Below are 18067 nucleotides of genomic sequence, written 5' to 3'. Positions count from 1 at the left end.
AACTATTTATAACTCTATTAAGAATTCTTAAGTTAAAAAATTGATGATTCACTATATATAAAGAAGACAATTTAGAAAATTTTATTTATAAAGAATTTACCGCATCCCGATGAGGAGGTGGGTGTGTAATTCTCACTAAACTAAGATATGACTTAGTGAATGCCACCACTGGGGTTTGTGGTGTAATCATTGTTAAGGGAGAGCAATACGTTTAGTAGGTTATAGTTTAGGCATGAGTCCTTATGCCAGCCATAGAGCTTGTGGAATTGCTCGTGGCTAAATGGCAGAAATACGTTCATATCTTATAGTAGTCTATAAATTCTGCAAGTAAATGTGAGTTCCATCCAGACTCTGCCATGTATTTGCTTACCTGTGAATACACAATATGTAAGATATGCACGTATTTACAGAATTAGTTGAAATTTTGGCATTTATTTGTATATGTGCTATTTTCCTAAATGTAGTTGGCGTGTAAATGTTAGCACCCATCTTATAGAATTACTCCCACATGACTAAACTACTGTTGTCAATATGCGATAATCCTGACCTGGACACCATCTGCCAACAGTTAATCTGGGAATTCTTACCCTGTGGCATTTTCTAGATATTAAAACTTTTTTTCGCAGCTGCTACTGTTACATATGAAGAAGGAGATTTATGTGAGTTTGAAGTTTATGTGTCATAATACTTTCACTTCAGTCGAGTGTTTGCTGATGTGAAGTTGGTAGAGAAAGCTTTCACTCACTCTGTATATTGGGTTAAATTAAATTCAGCCCAGTGTTAACCTAGACACGGCATTTGCTGGGGCTCTTCATTGTGATTAGTGCGATTTTTGTTTTTGCCTTTGACATTTTGTCAGATGTTTCTAACACATAAACATCCCATTAAGACTCCTGATGCAGGCCTGTTAGGCCGAAACACAGCTCATGTTGAGTCTTGGATGTCAATAAATGAAGTTTGAATTTTAAGGTCATCGTCTGGCTATTACCTTTGTTGCCTTTGCTGTGTTTTGTTTGTTTGTTTATAATACCAAGACACATAGGCGTAGTTTGACTGTTTCATTTGGGGGGGGCAAAAAAATGGGCGGAGCATATTAGCATATCATTTGCATATATACATATGCAAATGAATATGCTAATATGGAGGAAGGAAATGAAATTTACAGGCAAAATATCACAGATGCACATTTCAAAAAGCTGACACATTTCAATTAATAAATTATGAATAAATAAACTTTTATTTACCTTTGTTGTCTGATCATGTAGTTTTTCTATTCGCTTTGATCCCAGTGTCTTCTGTTTTATGCAGTGTCTTCTTTCCAGTAGGCTTCCCTCTGCTCCCCACCCTCCCAGTCCCATCCATCTCTTGCTCCTTCCCTCTGCTCCCCACCCTTCCCAGTCCCATCCATCTTCTGTTCCTTCCCTCTGCTCACCATCCCTCATCCCATCCATCTTCTGCTCCTTCCCTCTGCTGTGCCTGACCTCTCCCAATCCCATCCATCTCCTGGTCCATCCCTCTGCTCCCCACCCCTCGCAGTCCCATCCATCTCTTGCTCCTTCCCTCTGCTCCCCACCCCTCCCAGTCCCAACCATCTCTTGCTCCTTCCCTCTGCTCCCCACCCCTCCCAATCCCATCCATCTCTTGCTCCTTCCCTCTGCTCCCCACCCCTCCCAGTCCCATCCATCTCTTGCTCCTTCACTCTGCTTCCCACCCTCCCAGTCCCATCCATCTCCTGCTCCTTCCCACTGCTTCCCACCCTCCCAGTCCCATCCATCTCCTGCTCCTTCACTCTGCTTCCCACCCTCCCAGTCCCATCCATCTCCTGCTCCTTCACTCTGCTTCCCACCCTCCCAGTCCCATCCATCTCCTGCTCCTTCACTCTGCTTCCCACCCTCCCAGTCCTATCCATCTCCTGCTCCTTCCCACTGCTTCCCACCCTCCCAGTCCCATCCATCTCCTGCTCCTTCCCACTGCTTCCCACCCTCCCAGTCCCATCCATCTCCTGCTCCTTCCCACTGCTTCCCACCCTCCCAGTCCCATCCATCTCCTGCTCCTTCCCACTGCTTCCCACCCTCCCAGTCCCATCCATCTCCTGCTCCTTCCCACTGCTTCCCACCCTCCCAGTCCCATCCATCTCCTGCTCCTTCACTCTGCTTCCCCCCCTCCCAGTCCCATCCATCTCCTGCTCCTTCACTCTGCTTCCCACCCTCCCAGTCCCATCCATCTCCTGCTCCTTCCCACTGCTTCCCACCCTCCCAGTCCCATCCATCTCCTGCTCCTTCCCACTGCTTCCCACCCTCCCAGTCCCATCCATCTCTTGCTCCTTCCCTCTGCCTCCCACCCTCCCAGTCCCATCCATCTCCTGCTCCTTCCCTCTGCTTCCCACCCTCCCAGTCCCATCCATCTCTTGCTCCTTCCCTCTGCTTCCCACCCCTCCCATCCATCTCCTGCTCCTTCCCTCTGACCTCCTTTCCCAGTCCAGTCCAATCCAATTCCTGGTCCTTCCCTCTGCTCCCCACCCACCCCTCCCAGTCCCATCCATCTCTTGCTCCTTCCCTCTGACCTCCTTTCCCAGTCCAGTCCAATCCAATTCCTGGTCCTTCCCTCTGCTCCCCACCCACCCCTCCCAGTCCCATCCATCTCTTGCTCCTTCCCTCTGCTTCCCACCCTCCCAGTCCCATCCAATTCCTGGTCCTTCCCTCTGCTCCCCACCCACCCCTCCCAGTCCCATCCATCTCTTGCTCCTTCCCTCTGCTTCCCACCCTCCCAGTCCCATCCATCTCTTGCTCCTTCCCTCTGCTTCCCACCCCTCCCAGTCCCATCCATCTCCTGCTCCTTCCCTCTGCTCACCTCCTTTCCCAGTCCAATCCAATTCCTGGTCCTTCCCTCTGCTCCCCACCCACCCCTCCCAGTCCCATCCATCTCTTGCTCCTTCCCTCTGCTTCCCACCCCCATCCATCTCTTGCTCCTTCCCACTGCTTCCCACCCTCCCAGTCCCATCCATCTCCTGCTCCTTCACTCTGCTTCCCACCCTCTCAGTCCCATCCAATTCCTGGTCCTTCCCTCTGCTCCCCACCCACCCCTCCCAGTCCCATCCATCTCTTGCTCCTTCCCACTGCTTCCCACCCTCCCAGTCCCATCCAATTCCTGGTCCTTCCCTCTGCTCCCCACCCACCCCTCCCAGTCCCATCCATCTCTTGCTCCTTCCCTCTGCTTCCCACCCTCTCAGTCCCATCCATCTCCTGCTCCTTCCCACTGCTTCCCACCCTCCCAGTCCCATCCATCTCCTGCTCCTTCCCACTGCTTCCCACCCTCCCAGTCCCATCCATCTCCTGCTCCTTCCCACTTCTTCCCACCCTCCCAGTCCCATCCATCTCCTGCTCCTTCACTCTGCTTCCCACCCTCCCAGTCCCATCCATCTCCTGCTCCTTCCCACTGCTTCCCACCCTCCCAGTCCCATCCATCTCCTGCTCCTTCCCACTGCTTCCCACCCTCCCAGTCCCATCCATCTCCTGCTCCTTCCCTCTGCTTCCCACCCTCCCAGTCCCATCCATCTCTTGCTCCTTCCCTCTGCTTCCCACCCCTCCCAGTCCCATCCATCTCTTGCTCCTTCCCTCTGCTTCCCACCCCTCCCAGTCCCATCCATCTCTTACTCCTTCCCTCTGCTCTCCACCCTCCCAGTCCCATTCATCTTCCCTCTGCTGCCCCCCCCCCCCGCGAGGTCCAGGATCGTGACTCCGTTTACCCCCTCTCTTCCTCCCTCCCTCCGGTGCAGGCAGCAGTCTTCTTCAACCTTTCTGTGCTCCTGGCAGCGGTAGCGACGTATACACGCTGCCTTCGGTCTGCCCCGGAAGCCTTCTCTTCAAGTTCCTGTTCCCACCTATGCGGGAACAGGAACTTGAAGAGAAGGCTTCGGGGCAGAGCTGAAGCCAGCGTGTACGTCGTTACCGCTGCCAGGAACAAGAAAGGCTTAGAGAAGATTGGTGCTGCCTGCGCCGGAGGGTAGGAAGAGAGGGGGTAGATAGACGCGCTCGTCTCCGTCCGCTTCGCTGCTTCCCTGCCCTCTCTGTCTGCGTCCCGCCCAAAAGGAAATGACATCAGAGGAAGGCAGGACGCAGACAGAGAGGGCAGGGAAGCAGCGAAGCGGACGGAGACGAGCGCGTGCCTGCTTGTTTTTTGTTTTTTTTTCATTCTAGCGCCAGTCCACGTCCTCGTCGTTTGGGGGGGCATTGCCCCCCCTCGCCCCCCCAGTCTACGCCTATGCCAAGACACCATTAGGCATATTTTCAAAGCACTTAGCCTCCCAAAGTTCCATAGAAACTTATGGAACTTAGCCTCCCAAAGTGCTTTGAGAATATGCCTACATATGTCATACAGTGGTTTAGGTGCTTGAAAATATTTTTACAATGGCAGTGCACATATACAAGAGTAAATGAAATGTAATGCCTTCACAATTTTTGTTAAAATAAAGATTATTGTAATGAAAATGAAAATAATGCTTGACACTTGCTCTTTTATTACATGTATTCACTCTTCTGCATAGTCACCACCATTCATCACACATTTCTATCAATGATGGACAAGTTTTTGAAAGCTGTCATGAAAGAATTGCACATTTTGCCTCTTCAACCAGGTGCTCACAGTCCTTTCCACCTCTTAATTTTAGTCGAACAAATGCCCCCAAAGGGATTCCTTCAATTTTGGAAAAAGATAGAAATCGCATGTCATGAAGTCTGGGCTGTATGGCAGATGGTGTAAGACTGTGAGACCCATCTTTGCAATTGTCTCTGTGTTTTGTTTTGTTTTTTTGTTACATTAATACCCTGTGCTTTCCCACTCACGGCAGGCTCAATGTGGCTTACATGGGGCAATGGAGGGTTAAGTGACTTGCCCAGCCTGTGCCTGAAGTAGGAATCAAACTCAGTTCCTCAGGACCAAAGTCCACCACCCTAACCACTAGACCACTCCTCCTCCTTGCTGTGTGAGGCCTAGAGTTGTCATGTTGCAACAAAATTTTCTTCTTGTGCTTCGGAACTCTTCCAACTGTTCTTTCAAAGTTTTCAGTGTTGCAATTTAATGCTTTGAGTGATCCTCCAATTGTCCTTTATGAATTCATCAACCTTTCTTGTGTGAGACTCATCAGTTGCTGTCATGGGTCATGCACTCAGTTTTTGATCACACAAATCATCCCTCGTGGGCCACATCTTTACATTTTTTGGCCCAGCAAAGTACAGTACTTGCATCAGCACAGTCGTCACCATAAATAACCTGTATGCTGTGATGAATTTCAATTGGAAAGACTCCTTCAACAGTCAGAAATTCTAACACAGCACATTGCTTAAATTGCACTGATGGATGCTCACATAATAATCCCATTTCACAAGCAACAAAAAAAATAGCCACTTCACACAGACACTTCTTGCCAACTGAGGTGAAGGAAGAGACTTCAAAGAAGTGAACACATGTAGAATGTCAGTACTGCCATCTGTTGGTGAAATATGGAGTGGCGGCATTACTTTTCATTTAACCCTTGTATTTTAAAAACTTTCACCATCGCTTCAAGGCATGTGTTAAGTGTCAGCTACCTGCTTGTTTGGACCTGGGTCACCACAGTGATTGAGGCAATTGCGCTTACCTCAGTGTTGTTTCACACCACTTGAAAAATAACAACAATAAAAGAGTAGTTTAATTTAGTCCCTTATTTGGCTCTTGTATGTGCAGTCTTGTGAAATTTTGCAAATACATGTGTATATGCCAGACCATCACTTACACATCTACTAACTGGTGTTTACATGTGTAGAGTCCTGTGTGATGCTGCTCTGTTTCTGGAAAAGATTTTTATAAAATTGATGCTCCCGCTGTACATGCTGGTAAATACGTGTGTACTTGCTGGTGTCCTTATATATATTTTCCTTTGTTTTATCATTCTTAGAATTGCACAGGACGGATGAAGAGTGGGAGGCAAAGGAGTGTGGACATGAGCCTTTGGGTGGTTCGTATCCCAGTAAACTGGATGAAAAAGAGACAGAGGAAGACTGTCACTACAGCTACCATGGTGAAGATGAGGCTAAGAAGGAGGGCACAGTGTCAATCCATGTTTATCGATCATACTGGAATGCAGTGGGCACTGGTCTAGCATGTGTCACACTTGTCGCCTTCTTCTTGATGCAAGGTACGTAGACACTTTGGAGATATCAGAAGTCAAACATTGTCCAACCATAGAGGCCAACCAAATGTTGGTTTCAGCTTTGGGGCCAAAAGTGGCTCAAAAATTGTGCTTGGCCTTGTTTTGGTTTTGGCCCAAAATTCCAGTGCATTGTTGGTGGGAACCAAAATTCTATTCTGGGTCCCCTAACTCTTCTATCTCCCACCTCAAACAGTAGAAGCCTTCCTCCTTCCTTCTCTCCCCCCCCCCAAATGATGCCCCCTCATGGACTCACCTGTGGACCCCCCCCCCCCCCCCCCCAGGCCTACTTGTTTTGGTTTTGGCCCAAAATTCCAGTGCATTTTTGGTGGGAACTGAAATTTTATTCTGAGTCCCCTAACTCTTCTATCTCCCACCTCAGACAGTAGAAGCCTTCCTCCTTCCCTCCCCCCCCCCCCCCCCCCAAACGAGGCCTCCTCATGGACTCACCCGTAGACCCCCCCTCCCCCAGGCCTACTATACATGGTGATCTTGTGGTTATTCGGGGAGGAGCAATCTCCAGTCTCCCCTGCCCATGTCCTCTCCACTGTCAAAATGACTGCTGCAATCTCTAGCAGCAGAGACTGCCGCTGGAGATTGCAGCAGCCATTTTGAGATTAAGGCTGGACAAGGCAGTTGTTAGACATTCAGGGTCCAGGGTAGAAACCAGGGAGGGTGCCCAAAAGCTGGCCTTCAGCCTATTCCTCCTTTAGCTTGAGGCAGGTTTGGGGCCCCCTTTGGTGTGGGGGCCCAGGGCAATTGCCATGCTTGCCACCCCATAATGCCGGTCCCGGCTGGCATGAGCAGGAGTGACTGAGGATTGCTCCTGTGCTGACTAGCCACTAGATCACCAGGGGTGATACGGTAGGCCCGGGGGAGGGCTTCAGGTGGGTCTGGGAGGGGGGCCTCATTAAGGGGGGTGAAGAGGAAGGGAGGCTTGTTCTGTTCAAGGGGATGGTGGGGAGAAAGAGGGAGTAGGGGCTCATTCTGTGTGGGGGCTGGGCAAGGCCAGGCTGGCTTTAGTGGCCAGTTTCAATTTCTGCTTTGGCCAAAACCAATCAGTGAATTTTGGCTGTAGATTTAGTTTTGGCTGAGTCTGCCATCTTCCTCTTTTACTCTATAATTTGTATATTTTACTCACCCACTGCCACAACGTTTTGCCATTACCCCATCCCATATTCCTGTCTCTATGGGTGCTTTTACCACTGAAAGCTTGAGACAGGTGAAGGCAAGCTCAGGGAAGTTTAGGTTGGGAAGTGGGGCTAGTGCTGGGCAGACATATACGGTCTGTGCTGGGGCTGGTGGTTGGGAGGCGGGACTAGTGCTGGGCAGACTTATAGGGTCTGTGCCAGAGCTGGTGGTTGGGAGGCGGGGTTGGTGGTTGGGAGGCGGGGATGGGGCTGGCCAGACTTATACGGTCTGTGCACTGAAGAGGACAATACAAATAAAAAAGTAGCATATATGAATTTATCTTCTTGGGCTGACTGGATGGACCGTGCAGGTCTTTTTCTGCCGTCATCTACTATGTTACTATGTTTTATAGACTCGAGGAGGCATTGGCTCTGAGGCAAGCTACATTGCTTCATAAATAAATAATTCATTGCTTTCTTAAAATTCAGATTGTTTCAAATTGTACAGTGGCAAATACAGTATTTATTAACATGTATCAAATGGCATTCAAGTTATTTAATGTATTTCTGTGGTTTTAATGAAAAGTTTGAAAAGTTTTACGCTGTCCGTATAAGTAAGGGACAGGGGGAGGGTGGAACAAAATATTATCTAGTTATTGGTGATTTTCAGACACTAGCTGGGTAAGTTAGACACAATTTAGGCCTGCTACAACAAATCTACTTGAAAATAGTCTGGTGACTGCTTAATGCTTATATTCAGAACCGCTGAGTATATGTATGGCAGTGTTGGATATACATACACTTCAGTACCATCATTTAATATGGTCACTGCCTCTGCCAAGTATTACTACATAGCTATCAACTGCTCCTGCACAATATCTTGAATGACAAATTACTTAATATGAAATGCGTGCAGAAAGAACCATTGTTGAATTATGGGAAACATGGAGGCATCTACCTACCCTAGCAGGGTTTGATCTCCTTGCTTATGGCACCCGTTCATTACCACTGCATTTCTCTTAGGTCAGATCTGTCTGCTAATTGCTGCTGCATCTCTCGCAACTCAGGCCCATCGCTGCCAGCCTCCCTGATACGCTGACAGAAGACGCGTATCAAGGCATGCTGTGTGCCTTCTGCTGCTCATGCATTCTGCCACACTTTGGAGACCAACATGACCTGTACAACCAACTGTCTTTTATACACAAGGAAGGGTTAGAAATCCTAGTGAAAACATGGGCATCCACATGACTGGGTTTCTCTTACAGGATGCAGTGGTAGATTAGACTAGGAGTTAGGCAAGGGATGGGAGAGATTGGCACTGGAGGGTGAAGTGACTTGCCCAAGATCGCAAGGAGCATTAGTGAGATTTTGAACCCTGGCTTCTCTGGTTCTCAGCCCATTGCTCTAACTGTTATGATGCTCTCCCAATCCTAGGTCAGAAACAGAATGTTACAACTGAAAAGGCTAAATGGCCTATCCATTCCCTCCTGTCTTTCAAAGATCCTGGTGTTTGTCACATGTGTTCCTGAATTGTACTGTCCTTGTCTCCAGCATATCCACTGAGAGGATGTTCCATGCATCTACTTACCTTTTCCATAAAGAAATATTTCATTAGATTACTCCTGAATCTATCCCCTGTTACCCTCATCCTATGTCCCCTTGTTCCAGAGCTTCCAAAGAAGTGTCCCACCTCTTGTGCATTTATACCTCGGAGGTATATAATATCTCTATTGTCTCTTCCGTAACCCTCCTTTCCTCCAAGCTATACATGGAATCTGAGTATATCTGCTCAAAACAATAGTTAAATTACTTTTATGCTTCAAAAAGGGCATGGGAAGGAGTAACCTACATGGAGCAGCAGTTAGAACCCTAACCACTGCACCGGGCAAACTAGATGGAGCACATTGGTCTTTATACTGGATATTTACATTATTAAAGGGTTGACTTTGACTCTGAGTAAATTAATGGAATCTCTGCTAATGGATCTGAAGCAGCACAGTTTAACTAGAAATAGGAAAGAAACCACAAAGGGAATTTAAAAAAAAACCCTATCCCACAAAGTGATAATATCAAAAACAAAAAGGGACGGACATAAAGTGGGAAAAAAACCCTGTCTGAAGACAGATTTTTGGAAAGGAGAGGGAAACCATCATACTAGATTTTAATTTTTTGTTGCATTTGTACCCTGCACTTTCCCACTCATGGCAGGCTCAATGCAGTGGGCAATGGAGGGTTAAGTGACTTGCCCAGAGTCACAAGGAGCTGCCTGTGCTGGGAATTGAACTCAGTTCCTCAGTTCCCCAGGACCAAAGTCCACCACCCTAACCACTAGGCCACTCCTCCTTCAGGTCAAAGGACCTATTATAGCACAAAGTTTATGCAGTTTTTAAAGTCATGTTGGCATGTTGCTGTAGTAACGTGTCCAGCGGTCTTAAGTCTTGATCGCTTACCCCAGAAGCAGGCTGATTGCCAAAACGCCATTGATCTGTTGGCATCTTATCAGCGCTGCGTACTGCTATGCCAGTTAAGTGACTGCTTTTTATTTATTCAGATGTTTGCTTTGTGATTTTTTTTTTAAGATATGCTTTTTTGTATAAACCTATGTTGCCATTTTTTACATTCAGTTGGAGAGTTTGGAGTGACAAGTGATTTAAAACACGGTAAGGCCTGGACTTGGAATAGCTGTGCACTATAAGAGGTCCTTTGACCTGATTAAAATCTAGTATGATGTTCTCCCTCTCCTTTCCGAAAATCTGTTTTTAGATAGGGGCTTCCTACCACTTTATGCCCATTCCTTTTTGTTTTTGGTTAACTAGAAATAGATCGTGTCAGACAAATCCCAATTACTTTCTTTGTTCGAGTACTGGATAATGGTGGATTACAACAAGGCCTTTGATGTCATTCTGCATATTATAACAAATCAAGCTCCATATCTGTGGGTCCCAAAGTGACTGACCAGATTAGAAACTGGGTGAATGGGAAGAGACAAAGGGGTAGTGATAAATATAATTCACTTTGAGCAAGGAGGGGATTATCACTAGTGTACCACATGGACTGGTCCTCGTTCCACTTCTGTTTAACATTTTTGAAAGTGACATTGCAGAAGGGCTGGTGGGAAAGGTTTGCCTCTTTGTGGCTGAAGGTGTCAAAAAATATGAGAAGGGATCTAGTGAATCTCAAGGAATGGTCTAGCATTTTGGAAGTTAATATTAATGCAAAAACAAGAAAAATGCAGAGCTACACATTTAGGCTGCAGAACCCCAATATTGAGGGTGCATTTTTCTGTGCACAAAAGAAGAGAGGCATCTGGCGATGATTGTGTCTAATGATCTTTGAGATTCTACATGGAATGTCGCTACTATTGGAGATTCTACATGGAATGTTGCTATTCCACTAGCAACATTCCATGTAGAAGTCGGCCCTTGCAGATCACCAATGTGGCCGCGCAGGCTTCTGCTTCTGTGAGTCTGACGTCCTGCACGTATGTGCAGGACGTCAGACTCACAGAAACAGAAGCCTGCGCAGCCTTCTACATGGAATGTTGCTAGTGGAATAGCAACATTCCACGTAGAATCTCCAATAGGAGCAACATTCCATGTAGAATCTCCAATAGTATCTATTTTATTTTTGTTACATTTGTACCCCGCACTTTCCCACTCATGGCAGGCTCAATGCGGCTTACATGGGGCAATGGAGGGTTAAGTGACTTGCCCAGAGTCACAAGGAGCTGCCTGAGCCTGAAGTGGGAATCAAACTCAGTTCCCCAGGACCAAAGTCTACCACCTTAACCACTAGGCCACTCCTCAACTGTTGCTACTAGTTGAGATTCTACATGGAATGTTGCTATTCCACAAGCAACATTCCATGTAGAAGTCGGCCCTTGCAGATCACCAATGTGGCCGCGCAGGCTTCTGCTTCTGTGAGTCTGACGTCCTGCACGTACGTGCCGCACGTCAGACTCACAGAAACAGAAGCCTGCGCAGCCTTCTACATGGAATGTTGCTAGTGGAATAGCAACATTCCATGTAGAATCTCAAATAGTAGCAACAGTGGAGGAGTGGCCTAGTGGTTAGGGTGGTGGACTTTGGTCCTGGGGAACTGAGGAACTGAGTTCGATTCCCACTTCAGGCACAGGCAGCTCCTTGTGACTCTGGGCAAGTCACTTAACCCTCCATTGCCCCATGTAAGCCACATTGAGCCTGCCATGAGTGGGAAAAGCGCGGGGTACAAATGTAACAAAACAAAAACAAATAAGGCAGCAGTAATAGCCAGAAGGATGTTTGGATACATAGGGAGGTGATACTGCCTCTGTATAAAAACTCTGGTGAGACCTCATTTGATGTACCGTGTACAGTTCTGGAGACAATATCTTCAACAGGCTATAAACCTGATGAGGACAGTCAAGCGGGCAACTACTAAAAGGTCAACAGTCTTTGTTATACAGCATATGGGAAAAGGCTTAAAGATTTCAATGTATATACACTGGAGGAAAGGAGGGAAAACAGAGATATGATAGAGAAATGTAAATACTTGCAAGGTATAAATGCACAGGAGGTGTGCCTCTTTCAGTGGAAAGAAAGCTCTAGAAAGAGGGGTCGTAGGTTGTATTTTTAGTTCAGGTGTCGACTTTTGAAATTTCCTGGTGTCATTACAATAATATATTTGGCTTTTTTTCAGACTTGTACGTCCATGTTCATGCCTTAAGTCCTTCACTGACATCACTGTTTCTTCCACAGCTTCTGAGAACGTCTCTTCTTGGTGGATGGCATATTGGATCTCCAACTTGCAGAAGACATCCAATAGAAATGCCTCCGTGAGTGACTTTTCACCACCTTCCTTACCACAGAGTCTAATGTAAGTCCAGTTACTCTTAAGAAAGAAGTTACAATGGTTTTTTGTAGCCAAATGATGTGAAACACAATGACCACGAGTGTAATAGAAGGTTTCGGAGAGATTTGATTTTAAATACTTTAGAGAAAAAAGCTGGAGTTGAGAATTTGGGTGCTCTCTCTTCATAAGTTGGCAGTCGTTACACCTGCTTGAGTTCATGTGTGAATATACATGCAAACAATATGCATAATTGCATGTATGTTATAAACTACATGTGTAAATTGTGACTTCACTTATACTCTGCCATACTCTGCCCGTGAGCATGTCTACTGTACAGATACCTCTCAACCTCTCTCCTACCCCTTAAAATAGAGGGGAAAAAATTAACCAACAACACAACAATTCAGCAAAATAATATGCTTTTCAACCTTTATTTTTGAGAAATGTACAGTGTAAAAATTGCTGAAAAGACACGTAGAACTATACTGGTTACTAATAAACATTCAAAAGCTAATAACAGTTAACCAGTGAAAAAACGGGTACAGACAAAAAAAGAACAAATCCCAAAATGTATTTGAGTGGAAGATTTTCCATTTCTAAAAATGATCGCCTTAAAATTCATTAGTATAACAGTAAATGCATGCCAGTGCCTTCTTGGACAAGCTTGGCAATCTTAAAGTTTTAATTTTTCAAATAACTATCCTTAGGAAAAATATTTTTTTTCCAAAGAGTGATGATGGTTTTAACTGTTTTATGAATTACAGTATGCTTACATATGTATGAACTGTGTAGACTGCACTGAACCCTGGAGGAAAGGGGAAATTATTGGTATATAAAATTTGTTTTCATTTGATTTGATTTGATATGCACTGACTTGTATCACATGTACTTTTAGATATGACCTAATTTTACATGAGTCGATTTATGCATGTAAATCCATGTTTTACAAGCAAAAATAGTTTCCATGTGTGTATAGTTTTACATGTATTTAGCAGATGTGTACCTAGGGTTGGAGGGTTTACTGTTTACATTCATAATTTAAAAAATATGTACAAAGGTGCGTAAATTAACCTTCATAATGTGTATATGCTACAATAGCAGATGTAAATGTATGCACATAAACTCACTAGGCACAAGTAGGTACATACATTTTACTTGGAAGATTGTTGTAAGTGCACGCAGGGAAAAGTATGTCTATGACTCTGGGCAAGTCACTTAACCCTCCATTGCCCCATGTAAGCCGCATTGAGCCTGCCATGAGTGGGAAAGCGCGGGGTACAAATGTAATAAAAATAAATAAAAATAAAATATTCTTTCAGAGAGCGGTTTTCAAACAGGGAGGATAGAAACATAGAAAAATGAAGGCAGATAAAGACCATGTGACCTATCTAGTCTGTAGTCAAAAGTAGAGGCTGACAAAAGACGAATCAACACAGGAGATGTAAATCCAACAGTCTTTATTAATATCCTAAAAAGGTGGACCCGACACGGGCCGTGTTTCGATGCAAGCAAGCGTCTGCATCAGGGGATCAAACAGTAAGCTCTAAAATGGAGCACAGGATCGCAGTCCTGCTGAAGTTTAGAACTGTAGATCTTGAACAAATACTGTTATAATCTAAACAAACTGACTAGCTTCTTACAGTCACTGTCGGAGCTAAAATCGTGATGGTCCAAGGGGAGTCTCCAGAGTTATCTGGTTTGTGGTCAGGTTCAGTCTTTTTTTCTGGTTAGCTACCCTTATAGCAGGCTCAATATCTCCACTGTTCAGATTGTGCTGGCAGTGACTGTGCTAGCCGGACATTCAGCGCTGGGCACTATCTAGATACAGGTGCAGAATATTCAGATTTATTTTTTAAACTGCAGTGGCAAGTATTTATTAAAAAACAATTTTTGACTGCTGCATTTCAGTATTGACCTGAGATAGATGTTTTGTTGCTTAGCTCTTTATTTTCCATCACTTTTCTGTTCATGTATTGTAGGAACAGCAGGATATTTTCTAACTGCCATCACAAAGCACTCTAGGAACAGGGCTAGATTCAGTAGATGGCACCCAAAGTTAGGCACCGTTAAGATCCATGCTAAATTCTATGAAGATCACTTAGCTCTAAACAGCCTTTATAGAATAAGCTCAGCAGGGATTCCTGAGCCCAACTTCTGCCTGCTGAAACCTGGTGTAAATGACCCTATGACACTGCTCCTAAATGCCCCTTCCCTGGCTATGCCCCCTTTTGACTTGTGCGTGGGACAATTTAGGCAGGCAGTGTTAAAGAATAGTGCATAGGCAGATCCATGTTTGTCCTAATTAGTGCCAAGTAATATCAATAATTGATTGCCAATGGCTCATTAATTGTGCGGATCTGGGCTCTGAGTCCAAATTTGGGTGACCTTTACAGAATCCAGGGGATAGTGGGTACTGTTCTCATAGTAAAGTCTAGCACTGGTAGTCTGAAAATGCCTTTCATGAAGTGATCTGGTCATCAGAGTAGTACATTCAAAACCTAAGCCTCACAAAAGGTGTGGTTGACTCTGCTAGTAATAAGCTAAAGGGAGTTTTAGAAACCCTTTGATAAATAATGTTGTGAAAGTGTATGTGTAACAGAATCGATCAGAAGAGCCTTTGATTAGAAACTGGGATCATATCACTGAGTAACCCTGAAGAAACTGAATATGATTCTACAACAGTCATTAGGTTATCCTCTGAAGATGTTGTTAACTCTTAGATCTCACCTGAAGAAACTGTCCACATTTCTCAGCCTCCAGGCATAGCGACAGCCAGTGGCGTACCGAGGGCGGTCCGCCCTGGATGCACTCTCCAGGAGGGGTGCAGGGAGCAGCCATGTGGCTGCCAGTTCCGCTGGTTCCCCGCTTTCTCTGTGGTTACTTCCTGTTACGGGGCAGAGAGAGCAGGGAACCAGCGGAGCAGACAGCCGTGAGGCTGTCCCCAACTCCCACAGGCAGGAAGAATGGGGGGGGGTGATGCGCCGAGGGGGGCGCTGCTCCCGGGGGGGGGGGGGTTGAATGGACAATGCGCCACCCGGGAGGGGGGGTGCGCAGTAGCGACCCTCCCTGGGTGGCAGCCGACCACGGAACACCACTGGCTACAGCATTCCTGCTGGGAGTAATTCCAGGACCATGACAGCCACACAGACGAGTTTACTGCAACAAAAACTAGACTCTAAGGGGAAATTTCCAAACTCTAAAGTACTTTTTACCCCAGGTATTTGCACCAATTTTCAAGCAAAGACTTTCACTATTCACTTTCAAAAGTGCCATTGACACTGAATATGAGTGAACATTTTTAACCCGCTTTTTGTACAGATAGAATTTTGTTGGGTGAGAATGGACATACGTTTGAGAATTTTCATCTACACAAGTACTTTTCCTCCTATGACTTAGCATGCCCCTAGGAAAGCCTCCTTTCCACGCTACTAAAAGCGCATGCCTTGTACAACATTCATCCTTATAACTGCACTGAGCATTGTCAGTTTTCAGACACTCGATCAATCGCTTTGAAACGTTTTATCTGTATGTAGTTATGGTGAGGCACAGGGCAAATTGGAGCTCAAAGGAGACAGCTGAGGTTGCAGTAGTTTGTTAATTATTTTACAGCGATCACAGCTCTGACAGTGACTTTAATTCTGGAGGAAGAGATGGAAAAGTGAACAGGCAGGGACATAGCTGTCCGTTAGAATGCAAATTTTTGGTTTATTCTCATTTCTTTGGTTGCCTTCCCATTTTTCAAAATCCTTCTGTGTATGAGGTAGATAATTCTTATCACTTTTCCCACCAGGTCCATGGTCACTATGGCACCTGCAGGCCAAAGAAACAGCTCTTCAGATGTGAATTTTTACCTCACTGTATATGGCGGCATCGTGGTGGCCAATTCCATCTTGACCATCACTCGTGCATTCCTCTTTGCCTATGGGGTCATCCGTGCTTCAACAGTCATTCACAGGAGACTGCTGAATAGAGTGCTCATGGTAAGGGTCTGGAGTTTACAAGGGAGTTTGGGAAGTGTTGATACATTTGTTTTACACTTGATTATGTGATTCTGAAAGAATAACCTAAAAAATATTGCCAGTCGCAAAACAGAACTCCTGCATCAGCAGATCTTAGTGGATAAAATTTTGATACGATCCTTGGTTTCAATCAACAGACTTGTACAGGGACAGAAAACTTTGTTTTGTGAATAGTTGAAGCCCTGATACTTTCTAGGGTTAAAGGAAAAAAATTGTATCGCTCCATGGTACAACTGCACCTTGAATATTGTATGCAGTTTTGGTCACTGCATTTAAAAAAAAAAGCTATAGCAGAATTAGAAAAGATGCAGAGAAGGGCAATGAAAATGATAAAAGGGATGGGACAACTTTCTTATGAGGAGAGGCTAAAGAGGCTAGGACTCCAGCTTGGAGAAGAGATGGCTGAGAGAAGATATAATAGAGGTATATATGAAATACTGAGTGGAGTAGCTAAGGGTAGACATAAATTGTTTGTTTAGTCTTTCTAAAAATACAAGGACGAGGGTGCACACAATGCAGCTACTAAATAGTAAATTTAAAACAAATTGGAGACATATTTCTTCACTTGATGTGTAATTAAACTCTGGAATTTGTTGCCAGAGAATTTGGTAAAAGCAGTTAGCTTAGCAGGGTTTAAAAAAAAGGTTTGGACACATTCCTAAAGGTCCATTAGCCATTATTAAGATGGACTTGGGAAAATCCACAGCATAAAATATGGTGCAAAGAGAGGGGCTGACCAGACAAAGGTCTGAGCAGTTGACTACAAGAGTGTAATTTTGAAAAGGATTTTTCATGTGTAAACCCTGTTCTACATAAAATTACCCCAGGAGGCATGCACTTGTTTTGTATGACATACAGAGTCATGAAGTACTTACACACCCCCAGATTCCATTAAAGTCGCCAAATATTGTGTGCACAAATTTAGGCATGCTTTCGATTTGCGCGCAGTATTTAATAAAATAATGACCCAACTAGTGCCAATAATTGGCTTAACAAGCAGTTATTGGCACAAATTAGATTTAATTGGGACTTATGCATGTAAATTTAGCCATGGGACCTGGGTATAAACTTTATGAACGCCCTGAAAAAGGGGGCGTAGAAATGGGAGGGTCATAGGCATCTCAGGGTGGATCGGGGCTTGGTTTTGAGTTATGCACCTAATTATAGAATAACATTGCTCCATGTGTAAAATTTAGGCATGTGTGCATTTCCACCACATTTTCATTAGTGCAAATGGTGGGGTCTAAATTTATGCATGACCTCTCCGCTTGAGTTATTCTATAAACTGCGCTGAATTTTAGGCATGGCTTATAGAATACCAGTTAAACGTGGGGGGGGGGGGGGGGGGGGGGAGGGGTTGGTGCCATATTTTTTAGGTGCCAAATATAGAATGTAGCCCATAGATTACAAACTGCACACACACTTCAGCTGCATACATATACACCTGCACCCAAGCAGGAGTTGAAGCCACAATGTCTGTGTGATTGGTTAGGCTATCTTATACAAGACATATAGGTGTCTATGTTATCTTTATGGAATAGCTTCAAAATAGGCACCTACTTGGCCTACCAACCTAAACAATCTTTTATAAAATTAGTGTTCGCAAGGCCATTTCAGTTGATCAGCACTTCTGAGACCTAGTACACCACGGTGCTTATTTTAGAAGCACTATTCAAGTTTGATATGTAAAAAATGGCACTTAGACGTTTATATTGCATAAATATCTAAATCCTGATTTTACAGAACCGGGATATACAGGTCTAAAACTCTAAAACATGCACATGGTGAGGGGGCGTGGTCTGAGAAAGACTAGGGTGGGCTTAAAAAATTAAACATGTACTCCCCATTTCAGAAGGGGAATGTATGTCTCTGTCCAAAAAGATTTATATGGGATTTACACCTGC

General features: G+C 45.0%; 1 protein-coding gene across 4 annotated transcripts in view; it reads left to right on the top strand.

The window, feature by feature from the left end:
• Window positions 1–18067, top strand: part of LOC115465411 (multidrug resistance-associated protein 7-like) — a 120717-nt gene that overhangs the window by 77556 nt on the left and 25094 nt on the right. For all 4 annotated transcript variants that reach the window (XM_030195856.1, XM_030195857.1, XM_030195859.1 and 1 more), the window contains 3 exons: window positions 5933–6172; window positions 12051–12168; window positions 15935–16124. In XM_030195856.1, the coding sequence (XP_030051716.1) occupies window positions 5933–6172; window positions 12051–12168; window positions 15935–16124 (548 nt within the window). The remainder of the gene's footprint in view (window positions 1–5932; window positions 6173–12050; window positions 12169–15934; window positions 16125–18067) is intronic.

This window comes from Microcaecilia unicolor, chromosome 3 (assembly GCF_901765095.1).
Source record: "Microcaecilia unicolor chromosome 3, aMicUni1.1, whole genome shotgun sequence".
NCBI lineage: Eukaryota > Metazoa > Chordata > Amphibia > Gymnophiona > Siphonopidae > Microcaecilia > Microcaecilia unicolor.
The sequence above is the reverse complement of the archived record's forward strand: the minus strand, read 5'-3'. Positions and strand labels throughout refer to the sequence as shown.